Below are 21,771 nucleotides of genomic sequence, written 5' to 3'. Positions count from 1 at the left end.
TCCATCTATAATCAGTTTAGAGCAACAAGATAATACAAATAGTGAGAAAAGTGGCTGGCCTTTTTGCTTGTGGGATCCAGGGGGAGCATTCTGATGGATTATTATGTTTGAGGGAGTTGGTTTTAGGGAGTGGAGGGATTTATTTTCCAATTTCTAATAGAGGTTGGCATAAGGTTGAGCTCCCACCATCATTTGACATTAGATGTACCTATGGCTTAGCTGGAGTGAGGTTCTCAGTTGGACTGAGGACGTTCTCATTCACAGTAGCAACACATAGAAAGTTGACATGATTGAAATATGCACGTGGGGTGATTTGGGATCCTAGAATCCACATGATTCTTTTTATGACCATGATGACTTGCTTCACAATGCCAACAATGGTGATGTTTACATCGTAGCAACACAAAGGATTGACAGAGCAGTGTTTGAGAGGTTGATATGGGATCCAAGCATTTGGTCTTAGTGTGCAAGTGTTGATTGCCTCAAGGCAAGCAATCTAGGAAGGAAAGATTGCAATGTCCCAAAATTTTGGTACCTACTCAGTTCTGTAATAACCCCAACAGGTTTTAACTTCTTCAAACACCAAAAATCTTTATACTTCAGTTGTTTGACATTTCGTCAAACACTTTGCAAGCAAGCTCTGATACCACTGTAATGACCCTCCTCAAATCTGCTCTCAAAAAATTTTTGATGAAAGCTCAAGGAATTTCATCAAACAATTCACATGCGAGGGACGTATGACTGATATAGTATTTCAGCTGGCTTTAAATCTCTTTTTCAATTTGCATCAATGAGAATCTTGTGCTAGAAGACTCCAAATGGACTACACAATGGCCTAACATGAGTGTGCTACTAATTTTGACAATATTCAGTGCATATATATGATCTAAGCATGAGAAATGAACACCTACAGCCAACTGGCATTTTTACAAACAGTTGGTGTGCAAACTAACTAGCTGATAAATAATGATATTGAATTGCTTAAATGACACCAGCAACTATTACTTCTTAATTTGCAATGAAATTTCTAATACAATGCTCATGAAATATGGCCAAGACTTTTGGCATTTACATGGATTACAAAATGATAATGCTGGTATAATGCACACTTACAGCTGAAACTTATAACACCCTAAAAAACAATACTAATAAAGGAACCTGGTTGTAGATGGCTGTAATAATTTTCTTCAATGCTGCCCCTTCTGCTTTGTTTTTCCGATTTGTTTTTTCGAACTGCTTTTTCGGACTGCTTTTTTGGCCTGCTTTTTCGGTTCCGCTTTTTCGGACTGCTTTTTCGGCCTGCTTTTTCGGTTCTGCTTTTTCAGACTGCTTTTCCGTATCTGCTTTTTCAGACTGCTACCCTGTTGAATCTCAAGACCATATCTTTCAATGGCATCAAGATTTTCAGCGTGAAGGGATTTCGTCCTTCAAACTATTGAGACATAATCTCCAGAAAAATTTTCCAATTTCTTTGATATTTCCAAGCATGCTTAAAAGAAGCTCTTTCCATTTCTTTTATAGTGTTCTCACAAGAGCTCCGTCCTTCGTTTTCTCAATGTGGGATAAAACATAACTCCCTTTATGTAACTTATATCTCCAATATGTTATAAAATAAAGGGGACTCTTTTAATTTAAATATTTCCCACAAACTATAGTCTGCATTAATAAAGTTAAATATTTAAATTTAACTTTATAAAATAGCTTTGTCAATGCATAACAAATCTTATCAATGATAAACAAGTCTTCTTGTCGATTTTAAACAATTACCATCGACATAGCATTGCCCCTGGATGTCTAATTATGTCCAAGATGACTTACTATAAATAGTAAGTATGCCCAAAGTTGCCTCAAAACCCCTCAAAAAGACCTGCAACTGAAACTAACTAGGCCAAATAGCCTCTAAGCCCCTTTAATGTCCTGGTTAGCCTACGGGACCGTGGGGAAATAGGCTAACGACAACATCATGCTATGAATGTTAAAAAGGGGACATTACAGTCCGCCCTTCCCAAAATTGCTTGTCCCCAAGCAATGGTCGAACAACAACCCAATCAATCCACCTGGATCCCAAATGTAGTCATGAACTATATTGCTATCAGTCAAGATAGGCTCCTGCAACAACCTTTGAAAATTAACCAAGAGGAATCCATAATCAAATTGGCAAATACAACTCACCCAAACTCCAAAGACAGGAACCCATGAGAAACAAGCTCTCGAAATATCAGAACCCAAGTAGAGTAGATAACCCAAACTGCAAACATAGTAAATACCATCAACACATCCCACTAGCCTATGTGGAATGTACAATACAATTCTGCAACAACGATGAATACTCCCGCATGAAACTGCACCAAATAAAGAGAATCCACACACTACACACCTACTGCAATTAACACAACTCTGCAGATCACCGGTCACTGTCTCATAACCATAACACCCATGCACTGCTGATGGTGAATAGTCATTACACGGTAGATAGCAAAAACGTGAGCCCAGACCAAACCTGTCTGCCATCAACTCCTCAACACATGGATCAAAAGCAAACCGATGAACATATCCTACAGTATAATGCCGGTAAAAAGAACCAATCCCAGTCAAAGACTCATCCTGCAGACGTGATACAACCAACTGTGACTGATCATCAGCTAAGTCAGAGGATGATATAGCCAAGAGTGCAGAATCAACAACAACATCACTAGTCTTTGTGCCCTCCAAGTCAAACATACCACAATGCTCAGCTGCAGCGCCCAACTTAGCTAAACCTGCCTCCAGTGGAAATGGACCAAATATGCCAATACTAGTGTCATGGATAGATATATCCTCATCTCCACTGCCTCTATCAACCTCGACCATGGACATCCTCGGATCACTAGACACCACGGTCAGTGATTGTACAGAATCTAGTAAAGACTGAAGTCATTCCAACTCCACGGTCACCTCAGCTAAATGAAACTGTGACTCCTCGAAAGCCAACTGTGTACTCTCAAGAAACTCAGAAGTCACTTCAAGCTGTTGAGTAAGCTTACTCACCTCATCTTCCTTGACCAATAATGCGTCATATGCTGTACTCCCCATTGCATAAGATAATCTCTATCGGCTACCAACTGCATATAATTTTGTCTCAGAATTCGGATAGCCTCCCATAAAGAGTGGATCTCTGTCAAGGAAAGATAACTGCCTCCCTACTCATCACTAGCAGGAGAACCCCATCCATAAACTGCTAACAACTGACGAGCAGCATCGAAATGCTCACAAGCGATAGAAATGTCTCGCTTGCAAACTCTCTGCTGACTAGACACATGATTGTGCTGATTGGTCAAACTCCATACTCTACCCCTGGTACACTTTCCAAAGGAGTAAGCTCAGAATGGCTATCATCTGTAATACTGCCATCCAAATTTTGCAGTCCAACTGCTGAACTTGTATCATCAAACGGAGTGACTGAGGCATCAACATAAACCTTCGTATCAAAGGAAACTATTGAGGAGACTAAGTCCTCAAAACTGTCCACAACATCCCCCTGGGTGTCATCTGTAATAATCAGATCCTGGGACTCTTCTGTAAACTTTGTCATATCTGAGAGATCATCAACCCATTCCAACAAGAATGGTCGAATGGATACATGAACAATGCCCAACAGAAGTGTGTAAAAACTAATTCCAGCATCAAACAAGTTGCTGGCATGGATGAGAACTACACTTGGCAAGCTACTAACCAAGTCCATGATGGTGCAACAGATACTACTACCAAAGAATAATAAATATCTCCCGTCAAAATGATCCCAAGTACTAAGATAAGGATCCCAACATCTAATCCATGAACGAAAACCAACTGGCAATTCAAGTAAACTTCTCACCTAAGTAATGTGAACAATACCAACTAACTTCATGCACCTGTCTACAATCTCTGAATCCGAAGTGTGAATGCTAGACATACTCATATCATCATCAACATGTGACCCGACTGTAAAAGAAAACTGAGTCCCTACTATTCGTGCCCCGACTGTAAAAGAAAACTGAGTCCTTGCTATCCGTGCTAACTCCCGAACTGAACTCTCCTCAAGACAAAGCTCGTCCACGTGTCTCTCAGAATCCTGAAGAGCCAACTGAGTACACACCATGGAATTCCGAGTATCCTCCAGCTCATGAAAAAGCCGATCAACCTCCTCCTCCTTCTTCAATGCATCTAAATAGATCCCTACAAGATTAAGGAGATGATCCCGATCTAAAAGTAGGTGTATGTAACTTACCTTCATTACCTCCATGCCTTCCTTGATCTGCTGTAAGTCGTCACAAGAAGAACCTATTGTGACTCCTTTCTGTCTCTCCTGCAGTTGAATCATCCAAATGTGATTCTCAATCAATCCATGCATCCTATCATGATGAGATAAAGCAGCGATAATATCCTTGTCCCCTGTCTTCAGCTGGCTTGCCAAACCAAGTGAAGAGCTACTAGCCTCTATCTCATGTGAAGAAGCATCCAACTGTGCTTGATACTCATTTTCTGCAAAGTCCTGAATGCTCACTTCCTGATCAACTGTACTATCCTCAAACATGACAGTATCCTCAACTGTTGTAACTTCATCCAGCCCAACTGCACGAGAATCACTATTTGTGTCAATCACACAATCCGGTGTGCCTATGATATCACCTTCTGATGCAACTGGCTCAACCTGCACAACATCCAAAACCCCTTTTGCCTATGAAGATGATGCAGATAAACCATTACCTGAAGATGTGCTAATGTCTCCTTGTATTGAATCAGCATGTCTGTTAAACTTCTCATACAAGTTTCTACCTGTCATAGGGAAGGTACGATCCTTAGGCCTATCAAAACGTTCAATCAGTCTCTCCGTAAACTCCACATATGACCTAATGTGTGCATGACCCATAGTGACCATACCATGATGCCACCACTCGTGTCCTAACCCATCCAGGTGAATAGCTGCATACTTAATAGCTTCTTTCTCAGGCATAGGGTTCATTTGAAAGTATGTGTCAAGCTTTTGAACCCAAGCTCTTGCTGTAGACTTCCCCGAGCCATCATAATATGGTAACTAAAGTTTCCCTACTTTCTTCTGTAGCTCATAGCTCTGGTTCCTGTCATGTCCACGTGGCATATGCTTCATCCACACATCTATATACTCCCTAAAGGTGATTGCAGCAATAAAATCTGGACCTCCGTCTTCCCAATCTCTCCTCAGTTGGTCCTGTATATCAGTGATCTGGGGCTCTGGTACGGGCTGCTCTGGAGCTCTAGGAGGAAATGTGGGAATAATGGGCCTCGAACTCACTGTCCTAGTTTGCTGGGGTGCATGACCGAAATTGTTCCCAACTTGTTCGCCTCCATTATGTGTCCCATCTTGATTATTACCATTCTGATTATTACCATACTGATTATTTCCTCCACCCACATTAGCATTCAACACCATTTGACAAGCCATCATCTGCATCATAAGCTCAAATCTCTGACTCTGTTCATGTGCTCTTTGCTCTGCTGATCGATGTCCTTGTGCTAAGGTATCCAATAATTGTAAGAATCTTTCCTTTCCCTGATCTGGACTGGCATTCATTTTGTCAAACATTTTTCTCTCTATCTGGCTATTCCAAATTCCCTATAAGACCTCCACAGGATGGCAGGACTTATAGCTTTGATACCACTGTAATAACCCCAATAGGTTATAACTTCTTCAAACACCAAAAATCTTTATACTTCAGTGGTTTGACATTTTGTCAAACACTTTGCAAGCAAGCTCTGATACCACTGTAATAACCCCAATAGGTTATAACTTCTTCAAACACCAAAAATCTTTATACTTCAGTTGTTTGACATTTCGTCAAACACTTTGCAAGCAAGCTCTGATACCACTGTAATGACCCTCCTCAAATCTGCTCTCAAAAAAATGTTGATGAAAGCTCAAGGAATTTCATCAAACAATTCACATGCAAGGGATGTATGACTGATATAGTATTTCAGCTGGCTTTAAATTTAAAATCGACATACTGTTGCCCCTGGATGTCCAATTATGTCCAAGATGACTTACTATAAATAGTAAGTATGCCCAAAGTTGCCTCAAAACCCCTCAAAAAGACCTGCAACAGAAACTAACTAGGCCAAATAGCCTCTAAGCCCCTTTAATGTCCTGGTTAGCCTATGAGACCGTGGGGAAATAGGCTAACGACAACATCATGCTATGAATGCTAAAAAAGGGACATTACAATCCGCCCTTCCCAACAGGTTATAACTTCTTCAAACACCAAAAATCTTTATACTTCAGTGGTTTGACATTTCGTCAAACACTTTGCAAGCAAGCTCTGATACCACTGTAATGGCCCTCCTCAAATCTGCCCTAAAAAATGCTGATGAAAGCTCAAGGAATTTCATCAAACAATTCACATGCAAGGGACGTATGACTGATATAGTATTTCAACTAGCTTCAAATGACTTTTTCTTCACTTTGCATCAATGAGAATCTTGTGCTAGAAGACTCCAAATGGACTACACAATGGCCTAACATGAGTGTGCTACTAATTTTGACAATATTCAGTGCATATATACGATCTAAGCATGAGAAATGAACACCTACAGCCAACTGGCATTTTTATAAACAGTTGGTGTGCAAACTAACTAGCTGATAAATAATGATATTGAATTGCTTAAATGACACCAGCAACTATTATCTTCTTAATTTGCAATGAAATTTCTAATACAATGCTCATGAAATATGCCCAAGACTTTTGGCATTTATATGGATTACAAAATGATAATGCTGGTATAATGCACACTTACAGCTGAAACTTATAACACCCTAAAAAACAATACTAATAAAGGAACCTGGTTGTAAATGGCTGTAATAATTTTCTTCAATGTTGCGCCTTCTGCTTTGTTTTTCCGATTTGTTTTTTCGAACTGCTTTTTCCGACTGCTTTTTCAATTCCACTTTTTCGGACTGCTTTTTCGGCCTGCTTTTTTGGTTCCGCTTTTTCGGATTGCTTTTTCAGCCTGCTTTTTCGATTCTGCTTTTTCGGACTGCTTTTTCGTATCTGCTTTTTCAGACTGCTACCCTGTTGAATCTCAAGACCATATCTTTCAATGGCGTCAAGATTTCCAGCGTGAAGGGATTTCTTCCTTCAAATTATTGAGACAAAATCTCCAGAAAAAATTCTCAATTTCTTTGATATTTCCAAGCATGCTTAAAAGAAGCTCTTTCCATTTCTTTTATAGTGTTCTCACAAGAGCTCCGTCCTTCGTTTTCTCAATGTGGGATAAAACATAACTCCCTTAATGTAACTTATGTCTCCAATGTGTTATAAAATAAAGGGGACTCTTTTAATTTAAATATTTCCCACAAACTATAGTCTATGCATTAATAAAGTTAAATATTTAAATTTAACTTTATAAAATAGCTTTATCAATGCATAACAAATCTTATCAATGATAAACAAGTCTTCTTGTCGATTTTAAACAATTACCATCGACATACCGTTGCCCCTGGATGTCCGATTATGTCCAAGATGACTTACTATAAATAGTAAGTATGCCCAAAGTTGCCTCAAAACCTCTCAAAAAGACCTGCAATTGAAACTAACTAGGCCAAATAGCCTCTAAGCCCCTTTAATGTCCTGGTTAGCCTACAGGACCGTGGGGAAATAGGCTAACGACAACATCATGCTATGAATGCTAAAAAGGGGACATTACAAGTTCAGTGTCCTGTTTTTTGCCTACCTTTTGGAGATCATTCAGGACACTTTGATTCACTTTCTATTTTGATTACGTCACTTAGATGTTTTACTCAGACTTATTATTTATAGTAAGTCAACGGGGTGATCAGTTGACATGGTATCTATCTTTTGAATGTTGTGATCAGTTGACATAAAGCCACTTTAATTAATAAAGTTCTCTAACTTGTTCGAGAAGCTACTTCATAAGGTGAAATTTGAAGTAAAGGATGATTTATCCCACATTAAGTGTGGAGGTTCACTTAGAGTTTAAGGAGTCTTTGTAAATGATCCTTGTCTTCCTTCAAGAGCATGTTATGAGGAAAATAAATTGAAGCTATTTCTCTTGTTACTGATTTCTCAGTGACTGGATTGTTCTAGGGGTGAAAACCCTTAGAACCAAAGATTGGACAGAAACCCAATGGATTTGCTCAGAATTCAAGATTGAGCTTAGTTGCAGATTTTGGCAAGCTATAATGGGAGTTCTGGTTAGATTCAAGTTGTTACATGAAAGATTAGAGGCCATGTGAAGACTGATTCGTTTTCTCTGAAATCTGAGAAGGAGATGTGGTGATTCTATAGTATGACTTGCTCAAGATCAAAAGTACAACTCTGCATTTGGTTATCTTCCACATTTGTGTCTTATACCTGCAAACACAAGCTGCCATCCTTCATGTTCACAACATCCAGGCAGTTCAAAGTTTGACTCATTCCTAACTTTGGATTCGTGCCCTTATTTCCTTGCTAGACAGCTACAACAGTGAAGGAGATAGAAGACGCAAGGCTGGAAATCAATCCCCAAACACATGAAATTGATTTATGCAGACTTCTGGGCAGAGTAATTAATTTGACAGCCTCGTTGCTTTCAGTTTCATCCATAGTTGTAAATAATTCCTCCCATATTGGAGCTGGTTTTGAATTTGGTAGGGTACTCAATGTATGAGTGTTTGAACTGACAAGCCAAACAGTAGGAAACTCTAGATAATATACAGCTGTGAATCAGCCATTAGCAGCGTCTGAGCCTCTTCATTGTGTCCATTACATTGTTCCCCATACAAGCTGGTAACAGATGCATTTGAACAGATTGTTGGGAGGTCATCTAGTCAGGTGCATACATCAAAGTCTTTCCTGTTGTACAGTCTTTCTCTCATCTATAGTAGATGGCATGTAATCTGAATCTATTCATTGAGAGAATGTGATGATTTTCTTTTTATAAATAATGGCCTGTTTCCTGCCAAGTGTTGTTATTATGTTATACATTGCATCTTGTCATTCGAGAGTTGGTGAAGGTTCTATGCCTTGAATCTCTCACTGTGCATGGCATAGATTCTATATTTCTAATGAATGATACCATCTGTTTTGAATTACAATTGTTGTTGAAATGCATATATAATGAACTTGAGTTTGAAGTGAGCTTGTGCACAAGACCTAAGAAATTACAGAACAGTCCTTTGCAAATCAACTGTTTGGCGAAATACCACTAGAACACACTGAAAATTTTAAAGCGGATTAGAAGGGGATCTTACATCTTCTCTTTGTCCTTGTTTTGATTTTTGCACACTATCATTCTTTCGATCAACTCTGTCTATAACAATTCAAGTCATCTTGGGCATGTTACCCACTAGGCACAGCTAGGCATTGAATTGATTGTATCAAGGCATGCATCACTCTACAATGATATCAAAGTTTGTATCACATCACAATGGTGTTGGATCTTCATTTGAATCCTTAGCACATTTTGTATGCCTACTCACATGAGGCCTAACCAGGGGATGCTTGGTAGTGATTCATAACACTCAACCATATACAATGTGTTCATGTTCTTAAAAGATTATTAACAAATCCATGCCAAAAATGCTAAGTAAATGTTTAAAACATGATAGAGAATGCTTTGCAATGACTTAAAGCATTGTTTTGGAGGATCACAACATGAGGATGATTGATCACTTTGCACAACTTCTGCAATATGTGCAATCCTCAACTTATTCATCCACTTCATTTTTTAAAAATACTATTTGTAGGCTAAGCATTATATAATGTTGAAATTCAATCTGGATTTCCCTGTCTTTGAAGGAAAAATAATATTGGTGCTCTATATTAACTGGATAAATTTCATTATCTTATATTGAATACTGTTTCAATTTTATAATTAAGAGATCACTTTTTTCCCTTCCCCTTTTAAGAGATTCCACGCTTGTAAATAAATAGCAGCATGACTACTGCACTAACCATGAGGATAATTCAACAATTGTGGAAACATGCAAAAATTTGATGCCCTATTGGAAACTGTTCTGATTGATATAAAATATTCCCAATTCTGTTGACTTTGTGACCAATCTATTGAAGAATATACAACGTATTCTGTACCTTGACTTACAAAATGAACATAACAAATTTAGAATAAATCCTCATTTCCAAACATAGACCAAGAGACGATGCATCCAAATCTACATGGACTTGATATCTCTTCCTTGGGAGAATCCTATTTGTACACTTCCAAATTTTAAGAAAAACACAAACGTCTGTTATTACTAATGCAAGTCCTAGAATAAGCAAACCAAAAAGAGAAGCCAAATCTAATTTCTCTAGTTTGAGCTCTTTGTTTTCATGTGTGCATGCATGTATGGGGAAGCCTGTGCTCATCTTCTGTCATCTTTTTCGTATAACGTATCATCATGGGCCACAATATTACAAGTTATAAAGATCATTTTTTCTCTTAGGACAACAAAAACATCAGATGCGTCTTTTTTTCTGTCTGTGTACTCTCATGCTAGAGTAATATTTTGAGCCATGAATGACAATGTCCATCTACTCAGCATGTGCAATGGAGTTTTAACATACCAGTGGTGTACGTTGTGAATCAGAAAGACCTAACTCGGCTCTTATCTGGTCAATTTTAGCTCGTCTTTCCTTTCGGCGAAGTTTTCTACCTTCTCCCCTTATTATTGCAGCAGCAGCTTCTACTCCCAAATTACTGTTATCAGATTCTTTCTTCTCTGCCTGTGCACACAGCTACAGAATTCAATTCATTAATTTCAAATTTCCATTGTAAGCATTACATACCTAGCTAGACTAAATGAAAAATACAAACACTTGAATGAGCAATCATTTCAAATCTTCAATAAAATAAATAACATATTAGCCACAATCTAAATATGCAAATTAATGGTTTGCAAAACAACATCTAACGATTCTAGGATACACAAGCAAGTCAGAAATTACAGAAGCATTGTGCACCAGCAGGCACTAAAAGAATCTAGCTAGGTTTCTGTCTTTTGTTTTTTGTCAATGAAGTTTTGACCTCCAATATTCTACTAGCATTTCAACTACAACTTTGGTACAGCTCATTGATTCTGTCCATATCCGTTACTTTGGGCTGTAATAATATATGCTTTACTTCACAAACCACATAAGGAAAGGCAAATCTAAAAACAATCATGATGGGAAGACCTCATATTTTTCAAGCTTGGCATTACTTTGCAAATCTTAAATTTACCATTAAGTATCCTCATAAAATTCAAAATAATTTCAACAGTATTGTAAGGCTGTAGACAAACTTATGAAACTGCTTGCTGAGGTGATGTGTAGTCTTTGCCTAAAGAAACTTGAATATTATTCTAAGACCAGGTTGACAATTCACCCATTCAAGGTGGATAATTGGGTAGGGTGTATGTGAACTCTCTTTCAAGATCTAGTTTCTATTGTGTACTTCACCAAATAGGCAGTTCAACATATTGTAATTTGTAATACCCAAACCAATGGAAAATGCATGCCTCATAATCATCATCTTCGTCTTCACTATCGCTGTCTGTAGCATCATTGTCTTCATCGTCTTCATCATTTTCATCTTCATTGTCACTGGCTTCTATCCATTCCGTCTCTGAAGCCTATGAGAAAACAATCAAAAACATGTAAAACAAACTAAGAATAATATTTAAGACATTTTCCTTCCAATACAGTAAATTGAAATTTACTACTGTTTCAAGGCCTATCTATGTGAGGTCACAAAATCATGACTTAATGTACATACTGTATCGAATAAAACTGAGTCATTACAAAAATCGCCATTGCAGAATGACAAGAACAATCAAACATACCAACCAATGTCCTGAAAACCAACCTCTTTGACGCATTTCCACTCATCAAGTTTGTTAAGGTCAAGAATGTAAAGATCATCCAAAGTAACTTCTTGATCACCAACTTCCATCATGCCACCATATAGATAGAGAGTATCTTTTCCAACTGCCATGCAAGCATTGATTCGTCCACATGGCTTTATAGCCTGAGAAATAAACCCAATCTTGTAAAATTGAATCTACTTTTATTGTAGCAGTAGAAAGATAACACATAAATTGGCATTACCTCTGTTGTAATTGATATCCCCCTCTCACCATTTGCACTTGTCTTTTCATCCTTTCCATTGTAAGTGTAATTTTTGACATCAGCAAGATCATCAACAGAAAGCTTGTTAGTTACATGATCAGATAATTGCTGGCAGTCATCTTCATCTAGTTCTGTCATTTCATAGCTGTTCTTATGAAGAACATCCATAGAGCTGACTGCTTCAGATGCATTTGTGGCTTTAGACTCAGACAGAACATCTCCACCATCTTTGCTTTTTGTAACAACTCCTCCAGATTGTTGCTCAGGCTTCATTCGCCCCCCTGTCTATTTTTATAGAAGAATGTTCAGTGTCAGAACTAAAATAAGACTATCTGAGCTTCAATTTGATATTCTAATTCGAACATTAGCAAGATCATCGGTAGGGAGCTTATAAGATATCTTTTTCATTTACAGCCTTTTAGATGAATCCAATTTCATCTTGACACTGTAATGTTGAATATTTTATGATCCATGATGCCATTAGCTTCACTAACACATTGGTATGGCATATTGGTTGTAGCCTGTAGGTGTGAAGTGAAAGTATTAAAGGTGGCAAGATGATAGGTTGTCCAATGCATGATGGAAAGAAGCTTGGAAAAATTGACCAGTTAAGCACAATATTATTCTATGTTTAAGCATGCGATAAGATGTATAGAGAACTATGATTGCCTAACCCAAGTATTGCCCCTGTCAAGTAAAAGACCTAAAATAACCCAATAAAATCAGACCACATACTTACTCCTAAATGGCTTGATAAAACAAGGAATCTGAACAATATTGGCATGTATAAAAAAATTAATCAAGTTAAAATATGTGACCTTCCTTGGCACTTCTAGTCAATCTAGTTATCTTATATGCTTATCATGTCCAAGATTACTTTCCATTATAGCTGTTATAAAATGAAATGAAAAAATATTTTTGCTGTCTTTTTCTGGACTCAAAAATTTGCAATAATGAATACCAAATTGCAAATATTGATATATACAAAGTTACAATCAGTCTAAAAAAGAACACGAGGAAGAACTTGAAGGAGAGAGAAAGAAATAATATTAATGTCAAAGGATAACTAAAAGCAAACTTGGGACAATGGGACTTGAGATATCAGAAGAGAGTAACAAAATTCAAACGAGATGGTGACCACCATCATAGGTGGTCAAGAAAGCAATATTGAAAGCCACCAAGGGAAACAAGAACCCCAAATAGCATAAGCTAAGGATTACTAAATAGTAAAGAGTAACCAGTGAAAATCCAATCAAGTATCACAGTCTAGGCCAGAAATGGAGAATTCATTGGTGTCATCGTCAAATCACTATGAAAGGACAAATAAAAATATTTGATGGTGCTCATTGGGAGTTCTCCAGGCTGGGAGGGCCAAACAGGGAACTCTCCCTAAAATTATGCCTACTATTCAAGGTCCCTCTTCCATTGCATGTAGGCAACTAATATTTAGCATAGTCTACTGACCATGAGATACTAAAGGCTATTTTAAACAAGAAATGTGTCAATGCAAAAATTAGTTTTTGGATCTGATCCTCATTCCTTTCAACAAAGGAACAGGTTGGATTCCTATCAAAAAGGCTAAAGGATATATATAAAGATGGTGATGCTTATACAATGCAAACAAACTTAAAGACAATCTCATCCTAATTTGTGGCACAAGAAGCTTGAGGCAATGGAGACAAGAGGGAACCTGTCATCTCGAGCTAGTTTGTCACCCCAAGATGATTCATTGCATGAAAAGTATCCTATTTGTATCCCTAAGAAGTCAGGGTTTGGCAGAGTTGTCCCTGAAGAAAACAGGGGACTTGATATATTTGTGTCCTGAGGGCCCTTGACATCATGATTGTCCCTTCAAGGAGCGGGGGGGTTGAAGGATTTGGTTGGTGATATTCAAGCACTTGACGAGGCATTAGACACACTTGAAGGAGATGTGGACTTCCAGAGAAATGGCATCTCATATATGGGCATGTTGGTGGTGATTTGTGCACTAGAGGAGATGTTGTTTCCACAACAATTAAGAAGGTGTTAGACACACTCATAGGAAATGTGGACTTTTACTGGAAAGATGACTCATATGCAACACTGGAGGAGGAATTAGACACACTCGTACGAGACATGAAATTTTTGAGGAAATGTATCTCATTGTGCATTGGAGGTGGGAACACTCATGTTGTACAAATGGCAGGTTTTGTGGTCAGGAGATCCATTAATGTGAGAAGTTCGGGGTCTCTTGGATAACCAAGGAAGTCAGGAGATCGATTGTTGTGGTCAGTTCAATGTTTCTTGAGTGAGTGAGAAGAATTGGTGAAGGTGCTTCATCAAAGTCTCTAGAGAGTTGGCCTTAAAACCGTTGCAACTTCCACTCGTTTGGATTAATGTAATGGGGGTGTGGGGGGGGGAGGGGGAGGCGGGAATGTAAGGGTTTTCCATTAATTAAATCTCTAGGTTTAGATTAAATAAAATAAAAAGTTAGCTATTAGGTGTCGGAAGTAACATTCAGCCACATGAATGTAATGTAAGATCATTCAATTGAAATATAATAAAACCAAGTTTATATTCAGCAATTTTAAGGGCTTAGATCCCTATTATTTGCCCCCATATTTCTTTCATGACGAGAAATTTTGAATGTATATAACCTAAGTCCTTCAATTTCTTTGCATATAAATGGTTGTGCATGACCAAGTGGATCAAGAAATATGTACTTTGATTCCACTAGGCTGAAAAAGAACTTGCAACCTATTAAATTTGCATATAAATTTTATGATTTAGATTTATAGTTCAAGAATCAAAGCTTAAAACAAAATGTTATGAAATTATATTGTAATAAAATGTAATTTATAGCATGATAGTTTGAATGAAAAAAATTAAAAATTAAAAAAATTAAACAATACATACATGGGAAAGAATTTAAGTGCAATAGTGTAATATTCCATCTTTGAACTTGATCAAGTGGTCTAAATCCTGGCAGTCTAAGTGGTCTAGGGTAAGGGACTGTGTCCTAGTTGATTTTGTGCACGAGTTTCCAGAGCTTTCCAGCAGGGTTTCTATTTTTAAGCAGGGAGATATTTCAAGTGCTTACTATTTATAGTAAGTCAACGGGTCACCAATTCTTCAGTAGTGCAAAAATTCCAAGTATATCATTGGTGAAAAAAATGGTTGAAGAAATATTTGATTAATTGGCTTTATTAATTTTTTTAAATGTTGTTTTTCAAGCCTCTTGGAAAAGGACCCCATGTACTAGTTAGAGAACATTGTTTTAAGGGCCAATGTATTTCATGGACATGAGGCTATAATTATGTCTTGAAAGTGGACGCCCAATTTTAGACCAAAATGTCATTAACATATTAATATAATCTTGTTTTTTGGCAATATAACAAAGTGCCAAAAATAATATATTAATATAAAGTGCTGCTAGAGTGTTTCTTGCCATAAACAATAGATTAATAGTATAATAATTAAATAATTAAATAAATAAATAATAATAATAAAGCATGGCTAATCAATATTGGTTGCACCGTCTTTATAATTAATATTCTAGTGGCAAAGATGATAATTACTTTTGTGACTCATGTACGAAAAAAGACTACCATCGCTCAGAGTGGGTAGTGATACATCTATGCATGTCATTTGATTCTTTTGGCCTTGGCTAGAGACTATCACCAAGTCAGCAAATATCAATTGATTTAAGTAGTGCTCAGACATAATTCTGAAAAGAATAAATCTGCTTATTCAAAGGATAAGGAAATATCAACAAAGTGGGTCATTTACAGAAGTCTGAAAGTCAACATAGCTATCACAGACTAACATATAATGATATATTTAATGGATACTCCTAAATTGATGTGACTACTCTTAAGAATTCTTGCTAGTTCTGGTCAAGTTTTCAGATTTGGTTGTTTGACATTTTGACAAACAGTTGTTGTGCTAGACACCTAAAATCTGAATTATGAGTTTTGTATTAAGATTCGATGCAAGGAATTTCTTTGTTTTGACAGATATCATGCAGATTTGATATTCAGAAGCAAATATATGACAAGTGGGAAATGGAACTCTATTCAAAACATAGCATGGCAGGGATTTACAAGGTATTTCTTTTATAAAAGATAGAATATTTCCTGCTAATACAAATCAGAATATTTTCTTAGAGTAAATTTTGATTCACACAACCATTGACATTAAATCCCTAACATAATTAATATATAACTCCAGGTTTGCACTTAAGGTATTTAAAATGACATATCCGTACACACTGAATGTGGTTCATATTGCATTGGAATAGCAAAGCCATTGTGAAAGAAGCACCTGACTTATTTGCAGATATCTCTGTAGCTATGAGTTGATACAGATAGGATGAAGATTTTCCTAGTAAATCTTATGTCCAAAGCTGTACTTCACCGTTCTATGTCTGTGTGTAAATCCAGCTCTCTTTTATAGCTAGTTGTATCAAAACCATTATGAAAAGCACAAAAATTAATTTTGGTATCACACAGTAGCTGATAAGCCCACACATAGGAATGCTATAGACATCTGTACTGCATAGATGGAGGAGTCCAAACCATGGCTGTTAAAATAAGCAGAGAATTTGAATGGAGTTTGTCTGTGAGGACTCCACATATGAGCAACAAAAAAAAAACAGCACCCAAAAACGACTTGCAAAGTCTGGATATTTCGTCCCACACCATGCAAACAACTTCTCCAAATAAAAAACTTCAAACCCCCATCTGGTAGTGCACAAATCATCAAGAAAATGGTTGTGAGCGATTGTAGAAGTTGACCCAGGGCTATGTCCAGGCTGTCTGATCCTCTAGGACAGCTGTCCTTGGATTTTGAAAGTGTTATTGTTAATGTTGATTCAATTTTGGGCTCCTCGGGCGTGTTGATTGTGAGTTTGGAAGCTATCTCAGCATATACTTACAGACCTGGCTGATACAGAGTATCCACTTTCCATTTACAGACCTGCAACTTCTCCATATATTTCAAGATAATTTTTGTTGTACTCAGTTTGGTAGCTATAAATCCTAAATATGTGTCAATTCAATGATGCTCGTGCCATTGTAGTGCTCCAAGTTTATAATCAGTACTGTTGAATAATCATATCAGCACTTTATGGCAGCATTCTTCATTTATTGGCTTGTCTATGTTATTGTTTCATATTGGCCAAGTTATATGCATTTGAATAATACTGTCAATAACTTATGATCAGCGAAGTATTACTATTTATATACTAGTGTTATAATCTTCATCGGTTAAAACTTGAGGAAAAATTAAAGGCAGTCAGTACATTTTGTATTATTGTGCTTTCTACTGAAATTGCATACAATTTCATGCACTTTTACTTTGTTGTTGAGTACAATTGTCCTCTGGGATGTGAATCATAAGAAATTCCTCCGTATGTAATTGCTCTATGAAGTCCCTAGGCCTTCAATCACTTCAACTTCATTTCACCATTACCTTAGATACCCTAATGCATAAACCAATGAATACAAAGAAATCAGATGATATTTAAAGTAAGAACTTTAAATATAAGTACTTCTTGTATATGTTAATCAATGATCAATTGTAACTCTATAGCACAACAACAAAAACCCTAATATTGGGATGACACACAGCCTAAACCTAATATAACTGAATATGAACTCATGTATACATTATTTGAAAATCTAAAATAAGGTCATCAAGTGACTTATTTAGCGTATCACTAAGACTAGCATGACCAGTATAACTATATATTACAAACAAACATAATAAATGAGCGCACATTTTAATAGTATTCACATTTCACCCTCCTAAAGAGATAGTATAAATGTAGACAATTTGCAATACATACAAGCTTCAAATCATACGGAATAGATTATCTAAGTGCAAAGATATAAGCTATATTGCTCAACTTTTACTTAACTAACCTTATCCTTAGTAAGTTTACCCTTTCGTAACTCCAAAGGATACCTGCAACATGTCAAAGATGAACTTCACAATGTAAAACAGAACATTATTTTACCAAAAACATACAAAACAACTTCATATACCAAAAATTGAACATATTTCTACAAGTTCCATAAAAATATTTAAAACTAATATAAAAAAAGATGTTACTCTTTTATTATTTCACAAAAAACATAAACACATCATTGATGAACTACATAATCACCCTACCTTTGCAGAGATGTTGTAAAAATATCTCAAATTCCCACCACATTACTATTGTTAGCATACGCATATTTGAATCCCTGCTGTATTGCATCTCGGCACCTTGAAATCCCATCCTAGATACCCTTACATTGGGAGAACTCTTCACTTTGTTCTCCAATCATATGTAATGTCCCCAGTTTTGAGTTGAGGCAGATTTTATGGATTCAGTCTATATTGGTCCTTGTAAGCTGATACTGGTGTTTAGAGGACCTTGTTGAGGACTTATTAAGCTCTCCAATGGCCTGTAGTGAGTTTTGGCTCCATTTTGAGGGACTTAATATTTATAGTAAGTCGAAAGTTAATTCCAATGAGCTCAAATGAGTTATAAAGGAGTTGAGTGATGCTCTTAGTTTTTATTTTTGGCTTTTAGTTTAGGCTCCAAGAATCTTGGAGGGAATGTCTATTTTTAGTAAGTCACCCCATCTAGTTCATTCATCATCTTTCTTCATTAGGATCACTTCTATATTGTCAGATTTATTAGGCTCTCCAATGGCCCGTAGTGAGTTTTGGCTCCATTTTAGAGGACCTTGTTGAGGACTTACTAGGCTCTCCAATGGCCTGTAGTGAGTTTTGGCTCCATTTTGAGGGACTTAATATTTATAGTAAGTCGAAAGTTAATTCCGATGAGCTCAAATGAGTTATAAAGGAGTTGAGTGATGCTCTTAGTTTTTATTTTTGGCTTTTAGTTTGGGCTCCAAGAATCTTGGAGGGAATGTTTATTTTTAGTAAGTCACCCCATCTAGTTCATTCATCATCTTTCTTCACTAGGATCACTTCTGTATTGTCAGATTTTGATTCTAATGCTTCTTCAATCACTTTCACAAGATGGATGAATTATAATTATTATTCAACTAAATATGTTGAGGTTGCTATTTTTGCTGGTATTGTATATTGGCAACCTTAGTGGCATAGCTCATTAGAACTGGGTTGAAAAGTTTCAAATCTCGGGCACAAGAAATAATCACCTTATGTGTCAAAATATCATAATATGGTTGAAAACGTCTTTTTTGTAGCCAAAGGAAATTAATAAATTATATTGTGTGCCTAAATATAAAGTAAAGAGGCTTTAAGTGAGAGGTGTCTTGAAGAGGTCATCTTTATTTATTATAAAAGCAATGTTTTGTAAGAGAGGAATTCATTCTTGCTTTGATCTATTTATTGGGGAGGGTTTGAGTTATATTCAGAATTTCTTGAGGGCTGATTCCTCTTGGATTGCATCAATTGCTGCTGTTGTAAAGCAATTGAATATATGTTCTGAAGCTGAATTGAGCATTCCAATTCACTACTGTTGTATAGTGAGTTGTACCAGAGTTGTCATATCTGATATTGGGTGTCCATATTGAGGGTTTTGTAATGAATTATCCCAGCCTTCTATACTGATGTTACTATGTCTTGGAGGGCGATTAAAGGGCTGTAAGTTTGGTGTTTGACATCATTGCACTTGGGCACCATTCTCACTGAATTGGGATGCCAACTACCTCTGATTTAGGTGTCTATATATTGCTACAATTGTTGCATATTTTGGGGTGATTTGCATACTACATTTGGACACCAACATTGGCGATTTTCTGTAGCTGCAGCTATATATATGTTGGGAGCCTGCGATTACATTTTGTGAGGCAGAATTGTCTTCAGCAAACCCTGCATCACTGTTTTGGTGTGGGAATTTTCAGTTGTGGATATTGGCATTTCATATTACATCTGCTGCAAATCCAATTCCATTACAAATTCCACCAGCATAGCTACACAGCAAGCCAACCGGGCTTTGAATAGTGGTATCAGAGCGGTTTCTTGCCATCCTGTGGGGTAGGAAAAAAAATATTATTTCGGCCCTGTTATTTTTATTTGAGTGATTATGTCACACCCCTTTTATTTGATACTTTTATGCCCATATCTTTACTTTTTGTTGCCCTAGATGAATTTCGGTATTTCAATAATAGTTTTGTAAATATGCCCTAATTGGAAAAAGATATAATCTAAACAGTGGTTTTGTTGCCCTAAATGGTATTGATCATTACAATACAGTTATTTGATCTTGTAATTTAAACCTTTCATTTCCTTTCACTCAAAGTTTCATCAATTTCAAACATTTTACTTCTTCATCCAATTGGCATCATTATTCTGTCGATCTTCTTGTGGGTTGCCTGAAAGTTGCAACTTCATGGCAGTTGGATTGAGATCAAAAGGCAACCTTCAACTTCTCATAACTCTTAAGCATTTCCTCTTGCCTTGGATACCATTTTACACTTTGTCCTGAATTGTAGGAATCTGAACCTGATGAGAAATTGAATAAGTGTCGGTAACTCGAATTGCAATTGAAATCCTTACATCCTTTCCTAAGACTATTTTGAGACCTTGACATCCTTCTACGCCATCAAGATGCTTCCATACTACCACTAAAGCCAACAAACCACTATCTACCAAAGCAAAAAGAGAGGGTTCACATTTACAATGGGGCGATGGTGTGAAAACCTCACGATAGGTACCTCCACAAAGAAGATTATTTGTTCCTCCAACATCTTTGTAATGTTCCAAATTGCTCCTAGCTGTAATATGCACAAGGCTTACCAAGAAAGAAGACCACACAAAATGGCGATGTCAATTTATCCCAAACTTAGAAGACAGATGAAACAAACATGTTACAGACAATAGGGGTGTCCATATGGTTGTCAAATGCATTGAAGGGTTAAGAGATATCCGATACAAAAGTATGGGTGTCATACGGTGATGTCATTGATGATAACATATGGGAGGATGACAAAATTTGTATGGTGATGAAGAGGTAGGACCTACAGTGTTGGCGAGGGGCAATCAAGGTTGTCGTATAGTGATTTGAGAAGGATGGTGGTGATGATGTCTTAATGTGTGCGGTGGAATGGAGTAGCTATGCCATATGATTGGAATGAACAATGCACAATGTGGGGAGGGGATATGTGAATCATTGTTGTGCATCCCAAACTTAGCCCTCGGTTTTGGCAATAATAAATAACATGTTATTAATTTGCATGAATGACAGAAGTTCCAATAGAAGATCGGCCACAAGATCGATGTGCCTGACTATAGTGTTGATCAATGCCAACAGCCAAGTAAGAAAATAACTAGGATCATACAATTGTAAATAAGCGTGTATGTTCACGAAAATGATTTAGTGGATTCGCGCGCACATTAGAACTTCAAAGATCAAAATGCCAACGACACAAAAATTATTATTTATGATTCAAATACTTCAATCTGACATTAGCACCGGACAAGATCTGAGCAGACACAAGTAGTCGCCAAATGACAATGATTAACAGTTTGGCACATACAATGAGATATCCAAGCAATACCTCCAACATTAGAATAAGGTGGCATTGAACCATTGAAATTGCAACAAGTAGAATCAAGAGGGTCTTCCACTTTGAAACTACGCACAACTTTTTCAGTCTTTAGCCTCCAGAAATACCAAGCCCCTTCATATATAGGCAACCAAAAGTCTAGGTGT

General features: G+C 36.9%; 1 protein-coding gene across 4 annotated transcripts in view; it reads right to left on the bottom strand.

Annotated features, from left to right (window-relative positions):
* The window catches only part of LOC149567301 (Galactose oxidase/kelch repeat superfamily protein), a 228,799-nt gene that overhangs the window by 38,243 nt on the left and 168,785 nt on the right, over window positions 1-21,771 (bottom strand). For 2 of the 4 annotated variants that reach the window (XM_089820483.1, XM_089820481.1), the window contains 5 exons: window positions 18,002-18,044; window positions 12,078-12,383; window positions 11,836-11,997; window positions 11,489-11,602; window positions 10,557-10,715 (listed from right to left, as the gene is read on the bottom strand). In XM_089820483.1, coding sequence (XP_089676609.1) covers window positions 10,557-10,715; window positions 11,489-11,602; window positions 11,836-11,997; window positions 12,078-12,383; window positions 18,002-18,044 — 784 coding nt within the window. Of the gene's footprint in view, window positions 1-10,556; window positions 10,728-11,488; window positions 11,603-11,835; window positions 11,998-12,077; window positions 12,384-18,001; window positions 18,045-21,771 lie in introns of all 4 variants that reach the window. The other 2 variants (XM_089820480.1, XM_089820482.1) reach the window with 1 other exon arrangement.

This window comes from Cupressus sempervirens, chromosome 3, assembly GCF_028749045.1.
Source record: "Cupressus sempervirens isolate cs-2001-9-10 chromosome 3, ASM2874904v1, whole genome shotgun sequence".
NCBI classification, from domain to species: domain Eukaryota; kingdom Viridiplantae; phylum Streptophyta; class Pinopsida; order Cupressales; family Cupressaceae; genus Cupressus; species Cupressus sempervirens.
The sequence above is the reverse complement of the archived record's forward strand: the minus strand, read 5'-3'. Positions and strand labels throughout refer to the sequence as shown.